The sequence below is a fragment of the Cyprinodon tularosa genome, unplaced genomic scaffold (genome assembly GCF_016077235.1).
Source record: "Cyprinodon tularosa strain WSP-4 unplaced genomic scaffold, ASM1607723v1 ctg897, whole genome shotgun sequence".
NCBI lineage: Eukaryota > Metazoa > Chordata > Actinopteri > Cyprinodontiformes > Cyprinodontidae > Cyprinodon > Cyprinodon tularosa.
Window position 1 is genome coordinate 1 of NW_024039670.1, and position 17,916 is coordinate 17,916.

The window sequence follows — 17,916 nt, forward strand, 5'->3', positions numbered from 1 at the left end:
ATTAAAAAGTATCAAGATTGAAGAAAAAAAAAGCCTGTGAAATTCTTGTAAGACTGCTGTACCTCTGCAGGAATCTAGGATATGTCTGCCTGTAGGCGAAGCCGGCTCGACGCACTCTGACGTTCTCCAACAGCCCGAGGTACTCCACCTGATGGCGGCAGCGCTCAGGCTCAAACAAAAGAGGAGATTTAACGTCGTTGGGTTTGATGCAGCGGACATAGTAGGGTTCCTGTGGATGACAGGTCAGCTGAGGGTTAATAACAAGTGCAAATACTAGCTAGAATGCACTAGAAAGCTAATCAGGAGATTTAATTTAATTTCTTTCCTTTTATTGTGAAGTAAATGTGTTTTAATTTTCATTTTCTTAGCATAGAGAGACCGACTCGGACCAAATTGAATAGGTCTGAATACATCCCGTTAAATTCAGTCCAAGCACAACTGAAATTCTATTTATTTTAAGAAATCGAGATTTAGATCAAGTTTGCTACAGTTAAATTCGATCCAGATTATTTTACAAATATTTTCCTTCAAGAAATAACATACCTATATTCTTATCTATTATAAAATTTTTCATTACCTAAAAAAATTAACTGCTGTAAAAAAAAAAAAAAAAGAGTATTTTAACTTGGAAGCTTCTCTAAAATACGCAGCTACTCTATTTTTGTTGCTCGTCACACCAACTCTAGGTCAATCTGGAGCAGAGGGGATTGTTCAAGTCCGCTTTACAAAACAGGATTCCTGATTTGTTATTGTATAATTGACTATCAAATCAAAACTACATCTTTCATCAAGATGAGAGGCCACCTTAGAGTGATGCTTAAGTTTAATTACTGTAAGGATGTGTGTTTCTCTGTGCAAGTCTGAGTGGATGAGGGTATAGCTTGGATCTGTGGGTGTGTGCATGATTTTGACACCTGGGAGAGCAAGTTGTTGAAATGGTGAGAAGGGCGGTAAGATAAGCTTGCCATCTGGTGCTTTTGCATCCCAAACCAACATGTGGCAGGTGGCCTGAGCTCCTGGAGGCTGCAGGACCCCAGCGGAGAGAATGACCCCTGAGCCAAAGAGGTTCAGAGAAAGATGCAAGGCGAGTCCCACAACACAGGCCAAGCCTGAAACCTATTCTCTCTGGCAGCCAAATGCCAGTTCAACCCACTACCTTACAGTTTGTTTAATTTTTTTTATTATTGTTTGCAGGACTAGAAGTTTTATGCAACCTAAAAATTTATGAATAAAAACTAAAGAAAAAGGATTGAAATGTGATATTGGGAAGAAGCAAAATTAGAATCAACAATGCATCTTTCATAGAGTTTCCATTTATGGGAACTAAATCTGGCTCCCCACCTTGCTGGCAAGGTTCTCCACTAGAGAGATCATGGAGTTTTTGAAGATTGTCCCTGCCGTCTGTGGCCTTTTGGTCACCTCTGTAATTCTCAGCTTCCCCTCAGGCCACATCCCCTTCAGCACCGGGTTGGAGCTATAAAAGCAGAGAGGAGATAATTTAAGGTATTATAATTAAATCAAGCATGATGTTTAACAAGGCTCACTTACGTACTGTGTTTTCCATACTATAGAGGGCACCTCACTATAAGGCACACCCACAAATTAAAAAAACAAAACTGAAATTGTACATATGTAAGCCACGCCTTGCTAATGCTGCTGACATCGACTGAACTGTTCTCCACCAAAGCTGCAGGGGGAGCTCTAGATTAGGGACGAAGAATAATGCTAGCTTCCCGTTAGCTTGTTGTTTCATGGTAGTAAGAGCTTCTAATGAAAGATTGGGCTTTGTTAGCTCTTCGTTTTAGCTCTGCAAGAGTTATGCACAGTCTCTTTTTTTGTTTCGTTTATTTTAATGTGGCAAATAAATATCAAAATGTGTAAATTCGGGACATTTGGTCCACGTCTTGCGTTTCTTCTTTGATTTCCAACTTTTTTCAATTTTTTATCATTAAGAAAAATGCAGAGAAATGTAGCACCTTTGCATAAGAAGTATGGTTCAAACAGTGGGAAAAAAGTAGGGGCTTATACTCCAGAAAATACGGTAGTTAAGGTTGGCACAAAAAAAAAATTTGTTGGTATTTCAAAGAGTAAAAAAAAAATTTTTTGTAAGATTTTTTTCTCAAATTTAGCAACTATGTAAGGATAATTAAACAGTTAACATTTTTTATCTATATAGATCTATATCTATCTATATATATACATATGTTTTATTAAGAGGCGGGACTTTAACAAATCTGTAAATCTGATGCACCAGCAGCATCACAGGCGTTGGTCTTTTAGGGTATTAAAGCTTAAAAATCATCACACATTGCACCAAGCACAGATGTTCTGTTTTCAGTTTTAGAAATTAAACTTTAACTTCTATTTACAGCAAAAGTTAGGCGTTTCAGGGGTTTCTAAAAAAAAAAAAAAAAAGGCTAAATGATTGAACTTTTAAGAATCTGATAGCTGAATAAACTAAACAATGGGTTACAAATAAGTATTTTTGTTACAGTACTTATGTGTATTTACACAAACATTTAGTAGCAAAAATGTTATTTTAAATTGAAAAGGTTGTTTATTTTGTCGAAATATAAATATAGGTTTCGAATAAAATGAGATTAATTCATTGCAGACCATGTAGTTTTAATCAAGTCTGTCTACTAGTTAATCTTGTGAAAAATGGGAAAGAACAGACCAAGTTAAAGGAAATTGACTGTAGACCTGGATGCATCTTTGAATTGAAAGTGTACAGAATTGTATTTATAGAACATGTGGAGGTGTTGAAAAGTGTGTCACCTGTTGTACAAAAGCCTCTTGAAATCTTGGAACAGAGTGTCTTTGTTCTTATCAATAAAGCCCACCACTGAGTACCTGTAAAAAGGAAAGCCTGGTAAATACAAATCGCTGACTTTCATGTTCATACATATTGTCCTACTTGCTGCTCTTTTAACTTCATCATTAATTTCAGAAATTGTCCTTGTCGATACAAAGTGGGAACATTGCACTGAAAGCCTGGTGCTAATGTACACCTTAAGATGATACACAGAGTAACTGAAGGAGCTTCCATAAATAAAGCCGCTAAAATCCACACAGTGAGAAGTGAGAAGCTCTTAGCCTCTTGCCTTATATAACTGTGGCACTGAGGTCAATCAAGGCTGCCAGTCTGGGCTTGCTCCCCTGGGTACCAGACACTTAACCGTCACAAATAGGCTCAACACATTTCCATTAGAGCCCTTATCATGGCCTTGGGGTGTGTTCGGGGACCGCGATGACTTAAAATGAGGTCACATCAAGCAATTCAAATTGTGATCTACAAATAACACCATTAAAAATAAAAGAGTTTACTTTTTACACTAGTGCACACCATACACTGTAACCTGTATAATTAATGTCAGCAATCGGACTGATAGAAATCACTTAAATATCGGATCCCATTTGTCATGAATCTAAATAGTATGAGTTTTACTACCGTATTTTCACGACCATAAGGCGCACTGTACTAAAAGGCGCAGTCTCAATTATGTGTCCCATTTCTGTATTTAACACACACATAAGGCGCACCGGACTATAGGGCGCATTTTTTATATACAGGTACATGTCCTCTACTACCTTTAAATAGCTCTACTGCGTATTTTAAAAATACAGCGGGGGCAAAACTGAGTATGATTGTGCTTTATTCATTTATTTATTACAAAGTATTAATCAAACCTGCGAGCTGGCCATGAGACAGACACATCGCAGATGACACAGCGCTGTGATTACTCCTAAATTAACTTAAAATCCTGAAACCTGCCGACGGAATATGTTCGCTTTTATTGCCGGTATCCTGGTGCCTGCAGTTTAAATTATTTAGATGAAAAACACCTGCCAGCCACCGCGGTGAGGCTGCTGTTGAAGGGATTTCTGCTGTCGGTGCACCGCTGGTATGTGGGGGTCTGAGCGCCTCCGACAGAAATAGATAATCTGGATGAACTGACTGCAATTAAGTTTTCAGGTGGCCTTTCTCACTTAAAAACATATTAAAACTACTTTATTCCCACTGATCACAGCAAATATAGCTGCAAGATTTAGATTATTTAGATGAAAAAACACCTGCCAGCCACCGCGGTGAAGAGGAGGAGACCCGCCCAGAGGCTGCTGTTGAATTAAGTTTTCAGGTAGAAAAATAGAGCGCGAGCAAAACTGAGTATGATTGTGCTTTATTCATGTATTTATTACAAAGTATTAATCAAACCCATCAAAGTCATCATCCTCTGTTTCTGAATTAAACAGCTGCGCTAAATCAGACATGACAGTTTCCCATTCTTCGCTGTCAGAGTCACTTTCCGTGCAGCGCGGTTCCTCAGAAATAATGCCGGCTTTTGCGAAAGCTTGAACAACAGAGCCAGCAGACACGTTAGTCCAAGCATCTACAATCCATCCGCTAAAGGTGGCGTAACTTGCCCGGCGCTGCCTTCCACATATCCTGAAACTGTGGTCTCCGTCTGTCATCCATCGCTCCCACGCCGCTCGCAGCCTTACTTTGAACGGCCGCTTCACACCGATGTCGAGCGGTTGAAGTTCCTTTGTCAGACCCCCCGGGATAACGGCGAGCACAGCGTTCATTTGATTCACCTTTTTTTTTCACATCGGCTGTGAGATGGGCACGCAGCGATGGTGATGCGTGGAAAAAAGCACCTGGTCTCCTCACATACACCTGCCTTTCATCATCTCCTCACCCATCCAGCCCGTTTCATTTGCGTTAATATCATATGTCATCAGAGCGCTGTGTCTGTCTCGCTGTCAGCTCCCAGATCAGCTTCTCTGATTGGTTGATGCGGCGCGTCCAGCAGCAAAACTTCAATTTTTCCATCTCGAGCAGCAGCAGCGCGTTGGCGGTGCGTCAGATGCTTAAACGCTCCCGACGTGCTGCACCTGCAGCTCAAAACGCGCTGCGGGACCTTTTGCTGCGCCTATACGCGCGTCAACCATTGACTTTGCATGTAAACTCGCTGCTTCTGCTGCACCTGCTGGGTCCGGTTCACACCGATGTCGAGCGGTTGAACAGCGAGCACAGGGTTAATTTGTTTCCCCATGTTTTTCACATCAGCTGTGAGATGGGCACGCATGGAGTTACATATTAACAGCGATGGTGATGAGTGGAAAAAAAACACCTGGTCTCCTTACATTCAGCCACTCTTTCATCATCTCCTCAATGAGGTGGTCTCAAAAGTCGCAGTTACAACACACATAAGGCGCACCGCACCATAGGGCGCACCGCACATTTTGAGGGAAAAAAAAGACGTTTAAGTGCGCCTTATAGTCGTGAAAATACGGTAACTGAAATTATTCACTGAAATGAATTATATACATATATATGTTTTATCTATAGTGGTGAACCAGTATGTCATAAAAGCAAAAAAACAAAACAAAAACATCTGTACTCAAATGGTAAGGAAGAAAAGAAGCTGCAAAGAAAATATCTCTCTACAGACCAAACCAAATGGTTTTTAAAAGTCTCTTTTATAAACATCTATTTAGAGACATCTGAGAGGACCCGGCCATCAATAACCTGAACCTTTTTCTGGAATAACTTAATGTACTCGGCTGTAGTTTCAGTTATCAGTAGCCCTAAGGCATGAATACATAGAAGAGTGGAAAAGAGGATGAATCATCAGTAAAAGCTTTCACTAAACAAATGCAAACTTTAAGATACTTACACCACATCCCCTGCATAGTGCCTGATGCGAAAGTCTCTGTCGAACTCCAGACTCTTATCAGTTGGGGAGAGCTTTAAAGAGAAACATTTAAGCAGTGAATATATAAGTAAATAATAAAAAAGTTGTTACTTTTCATGCCTTCGTTGTTAAGGAAGATCAACACTAATTAAGAAAGGCTCAGATTATGTTATAGGAATTCTAAAGTAAGTTGAGGATCATCAATAGAGGTCTGGTGCTGTACTGTCTGGCAGGACAAAGTAATTCTGCACAGGAACTCTAACCTGTTTAACTCTTTAAGGCTCTCTACATAATCTGTAACCTACACACCGAAAAACAGTTCATAATTACATTTTTTTCCGTGTTGTATTTTCGTACCCCTCCCTTGGTGACCTCTCTATTTCGATTGCTTTTCACTGTGTTCATTGCAATTTTGTTTATTTTCCTTTCTTTTTCTCTCTCTCTATATATACATGTTAATTAACACCTTTTGTTATGGTTATATTGCCTCTTTTTTGTGTTGGTGTTGTATTCTGGAAAATCTTATCAAAAATAAAGTTAAAAAAAAAAAGGCTCAGATTATTTACCAACATCATTTTAAAAGATACAAATCTAACATAAGACTTAAAATATCATTGTTTGAGATCAACACCAATACATGTATGCATCACTGAATGTTTGTGAATTAACTGTACATTACTTTGTCATTTTATAAGTTGCACATTTTCCTGAATTTGAATTGAATTAAAAAGTGAATAATTTGATATGTTATTTAAAGTAATAGTTATTTAAAGTGGTGGATTTTAGCTTTTACACGTTGTACATGTAAAAGAAAGGCGATTTATTGAAACAATGCGGATTTATTTGGATGTAGATTAACATTTTTTATATTCATAATGTGGAATTCTATTTGTGTTCATCTGATATTGTACTTGGAGTTAAAAGACATTTGTCTTTATTTTAAAAATATATATAAAAGACTGATCTTGCTTGAGGTGATAACAAATATAACTTTGCATGTATTTGACTAAAATAAAGTAGTTGTAATATTGATTACCTTAATATAACAAAAGGACAAAGCAAGCTTGAAACTCAAGTTCTTTATATAAAGATTGACAAAATGTTTTTCTAAATTTTAGATGTTTGATCAGACTTTAAAAGAACAAAACCTCTTAAAATGTGTTATTTCTATAACCTGAGGTCTGATTCAGCATTTAGCACTGATACAAAAAAAAAATTAGCCAGAAAGCAGGGAGGATTTTTATTTCCTGTGACATAAAGGCGGTTCTGCCTCAACGAAGAAGAATAAGTCATCTTTTGGATGCTCTATTACCCCCTGCTTAATACAAACTGCCTACAAATCTGGTGTAACTTCTTATCTGTAAAATCTCTTTATTTTACCTCCTTATAGAGACAGTCTCAGCAGGAGTTAAGTCAACTCTAAATGAATTGTGAAAAATGTGTGCTGGTTTTACTTTGAAACCAACTGTCCGGAGCAATTTGTGGTTCTTTCATCATAACTCTTCACAACCCAAGCTATGAAAGCTAAACTAAAGAGTTCAGGATGATTTTCACAGCTTGGAGCATTACTGACACAGCAAACCCACTGGTGCAAAAAAACACCAAGACTGTCAGGTCTGATCAAATCTTACCGTAAAAAGAGCAGGAGGAAAGAAAGGAACAAGCACGAAAGTTAGGAAGTGAAATCAAACCAGAGGAGAAACTGAGACAGTGAGATGAGGACTGAAGATGGAGGAGGAGGGAAATAAATGTAATTCGACAGGTAGAGACTTCAGCTGTAATTAAAGAGTTTGATATAGGGGATTGTCTGTAATGGACATACAAAGTATGGTACACTGACGATCTGTGCGTCCAACATCTATGTCCATGCTGACCTATATAAGTAAAACAAACCTGTGATAATAGCAAGTTGCATGGCTTATTTTTAATTATTGGTATTAGTTTACTTTTTTTGGATTTTGCCCAGTTAAAATGAAAAAAAAAAAAAAAAAAAACTTAAAAAAAAATTTAAATCTTAATAAGTCATTTTTTCTTAAAATAAATTTTTTTTTTTTTTAACTGAGGAGGTAAGTAAGACACTTTGCCAGTGGAACAAGGCAATTTACATTTAAAATGAGAAAAAACTATTGCATTGTCTTATTTCAAGTGAGTTTTAACTAATTATCTTATTTTAGGAATAAAAATACTCATTCCATTGGCAAGTTCTCTGACTTACCTACTCAAATTAAGAGTAAATACACTTAATTTAAGAAATCTTTACCTATTTCTAGATTGTTTTTGCAGTGTATGCAATACCTCTTTCAAACTGGCCCAAAAAACAGTTTAAACCCGGGAACAATCAGCATTTAGTGGCAATGGGAGAAGCTCACTGATGCATGTCTAACCCGGTCAAACGACTCGGCAATGGACCGAGTCGACTCAGCTGAGAGACAGAGAACACCAGAGCCGGGTTGACCTGCTAATTTAGGTGATACTATTGAGCGCTACGTATAGAGGTCAACACACAGCACCAGTGGCTTTTAGTCTAACAAGCCAAAACAACTCTGTTTACATTCGATAAACATGCCGCAGCTCTGGTAAGAGGGAGTCGGACAGATAATAGAGCAAAATGATAAAGGACACTGACTACGCCCTGGCTTCCTTACAAAATGCTCTCCATTGTTTACCTTCCTGATTTCTGTCGCACTGGTGACATCATCAACGCTACCCCAGTGTGATGGTGTCACTAGACACGCAGCAGCAGAGGGACAGAGGCCATTCAGCTTGCCAGAGAAGGGTTAGACCGGCTTTTTTTGCCTATGGGAAGAGAGCCGATTGGTAGCGGGTCGACCCATGTTTGAAAAACACGCTTTAACCCGATATTTTTCAGTGTGAAAGAGGTTTCAGTAGAACAGCAAAATGCAAACAGCACTTCACTGTCCTGCTTTGGACAGGGTAGAAATGAGACGTTTTTTGTTGTTGTTTTTTTTACCTCAAAACATTCACATTTTGCACAGTGAAATGAGTGCTGCAGCTTGAGAAAGCTGACTTTTTGGGAGAAGGGACTGATTTATGGACACCTTTCAAATCAGCAGACTTCTCAATTATTGTGTGAAGCTCAAAATATAGTATTTAGATACTAAAACAACAGTATTTTTTGTTTTAAGTTAAAAATCAAATGCTGTAAAAAAAACATAATTTTGTTTTTTCTTATAGCTGAACATCATAATTACCAAATTGAACAGTTGAAATATGGGAGCTTATATAATGAAAGGGCTGATATGGACTAAATAGAAAGCTTATAAATTACTTATTTTAATATTCCCTCTAAAGCAGTGGGTTTGGTTTGTATGCTTTAATATATTAGATACTTTTATATCCATGTTCAAATTTAGAGTGTTCTTCTGTCAAATTAGCCGTTACAAAATGTTCTGTTAGTTTATGAAAGTGATGGATGACTCATCGATGTGCTTAGAGCTCTGAATCAAAAAGAAAACACACAAGCCGCCATGTGTCAGTGGAAATTCTACAAATTAGAGCCTTATTATTCATTTATTTTTTAACAGAAGGAGTCCACAGCCCAAAATTAAACCAGAAATGGACTGAAAGTAAATGTTAGACGGTTCAAGAAAAAGCTCCCGATGGAAATCAAAAGATTATTTACCTCCCTGCCGCTAAAGAAATCGGCTGAGACGCTAAGCTGCTTCTAACTCCTGTCAACGGGAGTTTGATGAACAATCCAAAGAAATGTGTTCCTGCCCGTGTTTGTAGATTAGACAGAAAGTAATTAGGGAGCTGTTATAATCATAAGAGTCTGACAGCCTTTGAACAAGGTACAGCCTGTTATAAGGGATTTGAATTGTATCTTTGTACTGCTGCTCTAAGTAAATTCACCGCACTTTGCTAAAACTAGTAGGACTTTTTACAAAAGGAATAGACAAATAACACTGAGTAGAAAGACAAACATTTCTGTCTAAATATCCTAATTTTACAGGAATCAAAATTGAACTTTATTTTCACCATTTCTTACCTATAAAAGGAAGATGTAAGGAATGGAAATGTAAGAAAGAGTGAATGGATGTAGAGGAATCAGTTAAAGCTACAGTGTGTAATAATTACAGGGATATACAGTCAGAAATGTAATATATTATACATAACTATGTTATTTTATCATCATCTACGAGCTCAGCCTCTTAACCTTAATATTTGCGTTGCCTTAGAATTCGTTATTTATAATTACATAACAGCGGGTCTCGCAGCCATGGAGGCAGACATCTTTGCGCTACGGCAGCGCAGAGCCAAGAAACTAGCGATTGTGAGATCGCCAAAACGTCACAACGATGTAGAAAAATTAACGGGTATATTTATTATCTTAAGTCTACATGAAATCTATACCCTACACAGACTAATGAAATACTATCTGTAAAATTATCTATGTAAACAAACCTCATCACTTGAGAAGGTAGGTGATGCGGACGTCATGGAAGACATTTTGTCCCGTAACGCTCGCCGTACTGTTGGGGGGGAGAAGCGGTGGGGGGGAGATGATCATGTTGCTGCAGTCTGACCGCTAGATGTCGCTAAAAGTTACACACTGTAGCTTTAAAGTATAAGCAGATGAATAATTGGAGAGGAAAAAGGGAGTTTTTCCTCTCCACTGTCGCTACAAGCATGCTTAGTGTGAGGGATTGTATTTGAGTCAATGAGTCAATGCAATCAACTGGTTTTCCTTAGATAGAAAACTTTGTATCAATTTGATTGTATGATCTGGTTGAACTGTAAAGTGCCTTGAGATGACGTGTTGTGAATTTGGCGCTATATAAATAAACTGAATTGAATTGAAATAATTGAGGTATAGACTGCTGAACCCTAGATACACAAAGGAACATCATCACAGATCCTTCCTTCAAGCAGATGTTTTACTTTAGAACTAAAATATTAAACATTTATTGCCAAAACAAACTCAATAGCTTTTTACATACATCTGCTGTTTTTATACAATGTCATTTTTCAAGCATTTTTTAAGCGTTTTAGACATCTGTGGCTCATCCTTTCAGCTAAGGATCCTTTTTAGGCTTGAATATCCCAGAGATTTGAATTTAGTGGCTAAAAAAAATGATCTTCAAGGAAAAGGCAGGTAAAAGATTCCATTCACGATCAATATATAACCTTTACTCTCAAAGGGAAAAAAACAAGTAGAGTTTCTGAAGTAATTGGAATCAGCATGTGATTTTGTTAAGATCTACTCTTTGACATAAACTAATGAAGAAAAGACCCAAAACTTGTAGTTTCTATTGCTTTTTATTTACCTGCAGTTGCTTGTATATATTCTACTGTATTTTAAGAGGAGAATAGGGGACGGGAAAAGGACAAACAGAGCAGACAAGCAGATGCTCTCTCAGACAGACAGACTGCATCTGCTGGAAGCCACACAGCCCCTCATCCAAAACAATCAGTCACACTCCAACACACACAAACACACAGACCAGAAACAGAGCTTGGCATCTTCATTATCCACACCTCTCCTGTGATTTGGACTCAGGCTAATACCAGAACCACTCTCCGTGTCCATGTGTGCTTCCACTGTATGTCAGGGTAGCTTCACATTTTTTTTTAGAGACTTTGAGGAAAAAGAAAATCTTTGGTATAATTTCTTCTAAATGCTTGATGTGATTTGACCTGTTTTATGATGTAAAAGCCAAACACCAACATGCATTTTAATGTTTGTGAATTTTTTTGTTAGCAATTATAAAACAAAGAATTGATGACCATGGCTAAGAAACAAAGCGTTCGATTTGCTCCTAAATATTTCAGCATTAGCAATTAGGATTGTCAAAAGTATTGATACTCAAAAAAGTATCGATACAGTGCTACCACCAGTGGCACCTAAGCAGTTATTCATCTAAAGCGCAGAATAGAGGACAATGCACTTTCAGAACACTGTGATTGAATAATTCTACGCACTTTTCAGTTTCAGACTTTTTTTTGTAATAGGTGCAGCTGCTGACAATTATTTTTGTTTCTTAACCGGTTTGGCTAGTGTCATTGTTATGTGTGCAAAGCAGAGCCAAGGAAGGAACACTTAATTTTAATTTTATACGTTTTTTGTCAAGCTTGCTTAATATTGTGCACAGCATACATCCTTTAGTGTATTTATTTATTGTATTTTATTTATTAATGAAAATATTTCTGTAGAATTTTGGAGTCTTTGTTTTTATCCTTGTGGTATCGAAAATGGTATCGAGTATCGAATATTTTCCTTAGTATCGGTATCGAGATGAAAAGTTTAGTATCGTGACAACCCTATTAGCAATGCTAATTGAAAGCCTAAAATAATAAGTTTAGTTTTTATGATAACATACCCCTGCAGGCTTACTTTATCATCAGCAAACAAATTTAAAAAAAACCAGGGAAATAGACATTCTACAAGTTTGAGGCTTAAACATTAGCATGGACCAAATCCTACTAGCAGCCCCTGTAGGGTGGCTGAATTCAGCCTTAGAGATGGGCTGAAGCTTTAAGTCGAGCTGCTATGTCTCTGCATCAAAGAAATACAGTAGAAGTAGTTCAGAAATCCTATCAGAATGCCTCCTGGGTGTCTCCACCGGCGTAGTAACAAGTTCAGATCCCCCCAAAAAACAAATGTAGGCTACTTTGAGCTAATTAGAGCTGTATTTTCTTTAAAAAAATTAAATTTAAGCAAAATAGATATGATTTTCTTCTTTCTATATGTGATACTAGTTGTTTTTCGACAAACTTTGGACAATCTTCTGTGGTCTAATTAGGATAGAAAAGTGTTTATAGGTCTAAAATGAGCAAAAAACTATTTTATTCAAACAAGATAACTTTAGGGATTTATCAATAAATGTTGTATATTCACCAGGAAGACTAAATAGTGTCAAATATGTCAAAATGCTAGAACATCAATAGAACTTCTGAAAGAGAGGCTCGCTACACAACTAGTTGGGTGTCGTTTTCTGCAGGACAGATTCTATTCAAAGCCTGCCAATAACTCAGACCTCCGTCTTAATATTCACCTCCCCTGCTCCTGCCAGCCTTTATGCTCCCATGCATCTCCCATCACTCTCAGTTTCCAGCAGTCCTTTTAGCCACCTGTACCCTGATAATCTCCCCAGAAATAAAGAGATCCACCAGCGGACATCCAGACCTCCTGATGAGCAGAACCTGATCGTCTCTGAATCTCTGCAGTAGCCATCAAGGCATTAAAACACCACACATCAAGATAATCCCCGAATCTTTACAGCGATTTGAGTACAGAACCAGTGAAGCCCACATGTCCACCCTGTTTGATACGACATCCCCTTCATCACAGGCAACATTTAAACACCTCCACGTGCCCTTTATGTGGTCACTGACCTTGCATCACCATGGTGCTAATAATCACTTCGTTTCCATGATTAGCACATTAGAACACATGCTGAGTGTAAATTCTACCTCCTAGCACATCCCCCCTACATGTATTCATACATGACAGCTGGTGGAGGACACACACACACAAACAACTCGTTAGCATGCTGCACCTGTAGATGCCACGTGCTGCGACCGATGTGAAAGGTACAATTAAGAAAGCCAAAGGTAAATGTGACTAAACCAGAAAAGGTGAGATAATTAAGGATTAGGAAAAGAAGCTGCTGTCGTTTAAAGACATGTAGTGATGCAAAGATGCATCAGTGTTTTAGTTAAAAGCGCTTTATTAGAAAAGCAGTAGAAAAGTTAAACTCTAGATTCCTCTGGTATCAGTTAGAGGTAGACAATTCAATATCAATAAGCATCAAAACAAAACAGTGATATGATGAACATATTTCTGTTGTTTTGCTATTACATTCTAAGGCTACAATTTTTTTTCACTGACATTTTAGATTTTACTGTGTGTATTTGTATGTTTTTTAAAGAAACATTATATTTTCATTATATTTTATATTGAAGGAGCTTTGTTAACTTGGCAGCATAATTTTCATGGGTTTGTAAAGGATTCTGTTGTATGCATTGGTTTTTTTTTTATGTGGGAAATATATTGAAATTCTATTGCTTCAACTGAAATTAAGAAATATATTGTTATATAAGTCTTAGCCATATCATCCAGCTATAGATGTGTATATTTCTGAGTGGCTAAGAATACCAAAGTAAAAAGGAGAAGGACTGGGAAATCAGCTTTAGACCAGAAATAAATGATTATGTGTTTTATCTGACCCGATTAGCGAGTCAGAAAGGGAAAACATTTGATCAAATTTTCCATTTTTTTTAATGCATCACGTGTGCTAGGATGCTTTGTCCTTTAGCGGGAAATCTGAAGAGATCTGTATGCTTTTATATTCTAGTCATATATCTTTAAACTTTGAATTAAAATGTTAAAAAATATAGATTATTCTAAAAATAAACAGGAGTATATCTATTGCAGAAAAGTGGTTTAGTTCTATATCTTAGCTTTTTAGTCAGGCAAGGGGCTAGAGGAGGATTCATTGCAGTCTTTTGAAAATCTCACTTTTATAGTTCTGCTGCAGACGCACAGGGAGTGCAGATAGAAACTGATGTTTACAGCTAGGAATGCTAACTATGCTATTTGCTAATATTATTGGTAAAAAACAATAATAATGTTTTCTTGCTATGAAATTACTGTACTAGTTTAAATTAGGGTTGAAACAATCGGATTCATTATGATTGATCGATTATTGAAATATCATCAAATAATTTAGTTATAAAATTATCATTAACTGGATTATAGAGACTCTAAAACATGTATTTAGCTAACAGAGAAAAACACTTAGATCAGAAATTATACCAAAATTGTAAAAAAAAAAAATAAATAAAATAAAATTGCAGTTAACATAAAAAATATATATATATTTTTTTTAATGTTTTAGTTTCACCTGGTTTAAATTCTGTAAAAAATCTTTGAGGAACCTTTGGCTATCCGATTTTTAATAGATTAATCGACATATTAAAAGATTAATCAATTAGCAAAATGATCGTTGGTTGCAGACCTAGTTTGAGTTTCTAAACTGGTGACTTAATGAACTAGAGGAAGATTGCCTGTGTAAATTCTCAGTCAACCAGGTGATGGCAACAAGAAACAGGCTTAAACTTGACAGGAAACCAGACTTTCTTTGTGTTTTTTTAAGACATTTCGACACCCTTCCAGGGGTCTGTCAATTCTGTTTGATCGCGTAGAAGTCAGTCCTCCTGCTCACATTCCAAGTTAGATGTAAATCATATAGCCACCCTTTGTTCTTCTTGATTGTTGGAGCCTTTTTATGCATGAATCTATGATTGGTCTTTATATTCAGATCTTGGACAGAGAGGACAGATGGTTTGAATTAAGCGTCAAGAAAGCTAACATTGGGGAAAAGAGAAAAGCCATCACTGAACAGAGAGGGGGGATTGTGGTTTCAGCTTCCAAGCATTTACAATTCAGACATGAAACTCATACCCAAGAAGTTACATAAGCACTTCCATTATGATTTATAACAGCAGTTAGTCAATGTGGCTAGAACATTTTTAGAAATTCAGTTGGATTTAGTCAAGCTGGAAATCAATACACCAAAATATATGGGGGAAAAAAACGTCAAATGCAACTATCAAATTTAAAATGATTAAAAAAAATCAATAATAAATATTTGAAAATATATAAAATCTGTAACAAGACAGCTTCTTGATTAAAACGACTTTATTATTTCATAAGAAGAGTGAGAAATCTGGGAAATTAATCACAGCTTAGTGGACTGGAGGACATCCTGACACAGACTGAGTTAGAATTACAGCTCAGTGCATCTGTTATGGATCTGGTTTATCTGCATACATCCTTCACAGTCTGTGAAAATGTCCGATATGGGCATGCCTTCTGCTCATTTAAACTGTATGTATAACTGCAGCAATGAAACAGCCTGGACATAGTGACAGCAGAAAATAACAGCAGCTCCCGTCAGATGACTGTCTACATGGAGCTCGGCCAACAAATCACTGGATCCCAGCAGCTTTTTCTCACATTCATGTCCTCTGATTGCAGCAGCAATCAGGTGTCACATATGTTAGAAGAAAAGCCGGTTAAACAAGTAAAAATAAATCTTCCCTATTGATATTTAAATGTTTTTTTTTTTTTAACATCACTACAGAGGATAGAACTGTACAGAAAACCCTTTCAGATTATATTTGTAAAAGAAGCAAAACTAAAGATGCTTTTCATTTCACCTCAACATTCAGAAACTGTATACCTGACTCTGTACTTTCTTTTCTCTGGTTTTTGCTGTAAGGCAGGCAGAGCTGCATCAAAAGACTTTTTATTGAAAAGAAAACAAAGCATCCCGCTGTTGCTGGGATACAAGTTTCTGATGGAGTTTATGGGCTGGAAAAACATAACTGTGAGTCTTTATGAAACTGCTGAAGGTCTGTTTTAAACACCATTAACTGTAGATAGAACTGTGATTATCAGTCTTTCTACAGGCCGTACACCTTATTTTCTCTCTTGCTGTTGGTTTGGATATTTTATCCCAGGTTAGTTTCTGCCACAACACAACCTCCTGCTCCTGCTTCCTCAACCTTCACATCTCCTTTGTTCTTTCTCATTTTGTTGTCCTGTTTTGCCAATATAGTTCCTATGAACCAATGTCCCAGAACTAGCCGATAGCCCAATAGATTTGCTTTCACAAGCAGAGCATTATGGTTATTGCCATAAAGTTCCACTTGGTACTTGTATACAAAACTTTATTGAAAATGATTTAGGGAGGAGAATCTAATGCAATGGAGATGGAGACGGAAAGGGAGGTGAGAAAGAAAGAGGGGATAGGAACTAAGAGATGATTGAAAGAAATAAAGAGAGGAAAGAGTGCATGAAAAGAGAGAAAATGAAACAAAACAGTAAAAATAGACAAAACACAAGCTATAGAGTAATTCCTAGAATGCTGCTTCCACATCTGTATAAGATGAAAGGAACACAAGAGAGAACATAAGAGCAAAAAGAACAACAGACAACCGAAGTAAACATTCAGAGCAGCAAGTATCCCTTAGATGTCCAAGAGTGTCGGAGTCAAAACCTATGGTGATGACAATATTATTCAGTAGTGGTATATATCTGTAGCTTCGGATTTAGTATTAGTGTGTATCCGTAAACACCTGGAACCAAACTCTCGTGGTATGTATGGATGGGCTTTGTCTATTTCATTTCCTCAAAGATCTGATTTTTCAAACCTTCTCCAAGAACTGTCAGACACTCAAAACATTGGGTTCAATTAGAAATAGATAAAACAAAGCAGCAGGAGCATTCCTTTGCTTTAATCCTCTTCAATTCAAACTTATCTTAATTTGGATTAAGATAAAAATATTGATGAAAAAAAACAAGAAAATAAAACAAATACATAAAACTCTCCTTTCTTTTTTTAATTAAATGCTTTTCTATAAGTTTTAAATAGAAAAAAATTTTTATATTAGGGTTTTGTTAAAAAAAAAATTGCTTTAAAGGGGAACGCTGTTTTTTTTTACATTTGGCCCTTGATTTTACGTTATTATACATCACGTTCTACTCACCCATATGAGTTTTGTGTCTTTTGGAGCTGTTCTGAAGATATCTGGTTAGGTTATATCCAAGTAACCTCTTCCTTAGGGCAACGAGTTGAAGGCACAAACTAAACTGTTAAAAAAATGGTGTTCCCCTTTAAGGTATTGTGGAGGATTTACTCTATTTAAAAAAAAAAAAAGACTCTCCACTTAAAAAAAATTATGTGCAAGAGCATGCACGCCCTGTTTAAAAAGTGGCTGTTCTCATCGCTCATACAAGTTTACTGTGTCCGAGCGTCCGCCCTGACCCCTAAATCCCTCAATCCCTATACAGAGTGGGGAGTTTATATAGTGGACTTTATAGTGAACTCAGTTAACTGACCGTTTGCACAGATGATCACTGCTTTTTGCTCCGTTGGTCAAGTAACTCCTCCGTCACTGTACGGAGCCCACGCCATCTTTGTTATTAGTCGGGGCTGCTGTGACAGCAAATCCCATAATGCTTAAAGCAGGGGTAACCAATTAAAAATCAGCTGGGTCCGAATAAAGAAAATCAACAACCAGTAAAGGTCCAGAGACATTTTTATCTATAATCCGTTACTTTAAACAGCATTTACCACTGAAATAAAAATATAGTGTTTATGCATCCATATTATACATTGACTTTTTAAATAAAAAAAAAACAAATAAATAAATATGAAACACCTGAACTGACCATTTGGGGGTTTTT

The 17,916-nt window shown here is 36.9% G+C and overlaps 1 protein-coding gene across 1 annotated transcript in view; it reads right to left on the minus strand.

Moving 5' to 3' along the window:
• Window positions 1–62: 62 nt before the first annotated feature.
• The window catches only part of LOC119775802 (unconventional myosin-Id), a gene marked incomplete at its 3' end in the record, with an annotated part of 70,617 nt that continues 52,763 nt past the window's right edge, over window positions 63–17,916 (minus strand). The window contains exons 12-15 of the mRNA XM_038273886.1: window positions 5,682–5,752; window positions 2,779–2,853; window positions 1,342–1,474; window positions 63–229 (exon numbers count right to left, since the gene is read on the minus strand). Coding sequence (XP_038129814.1) covers window positions 63–229; window positions 1,342–1,474; window positions 2,779–2,853; window positions 5,682–5,752 — 446 coding nt within the window. The remainder of the gene's footprint in view (window positions 230–1,341; window positions 1,475–2,778; window positions 2,854–5,681; window positions 5,753–17,916) is intronic.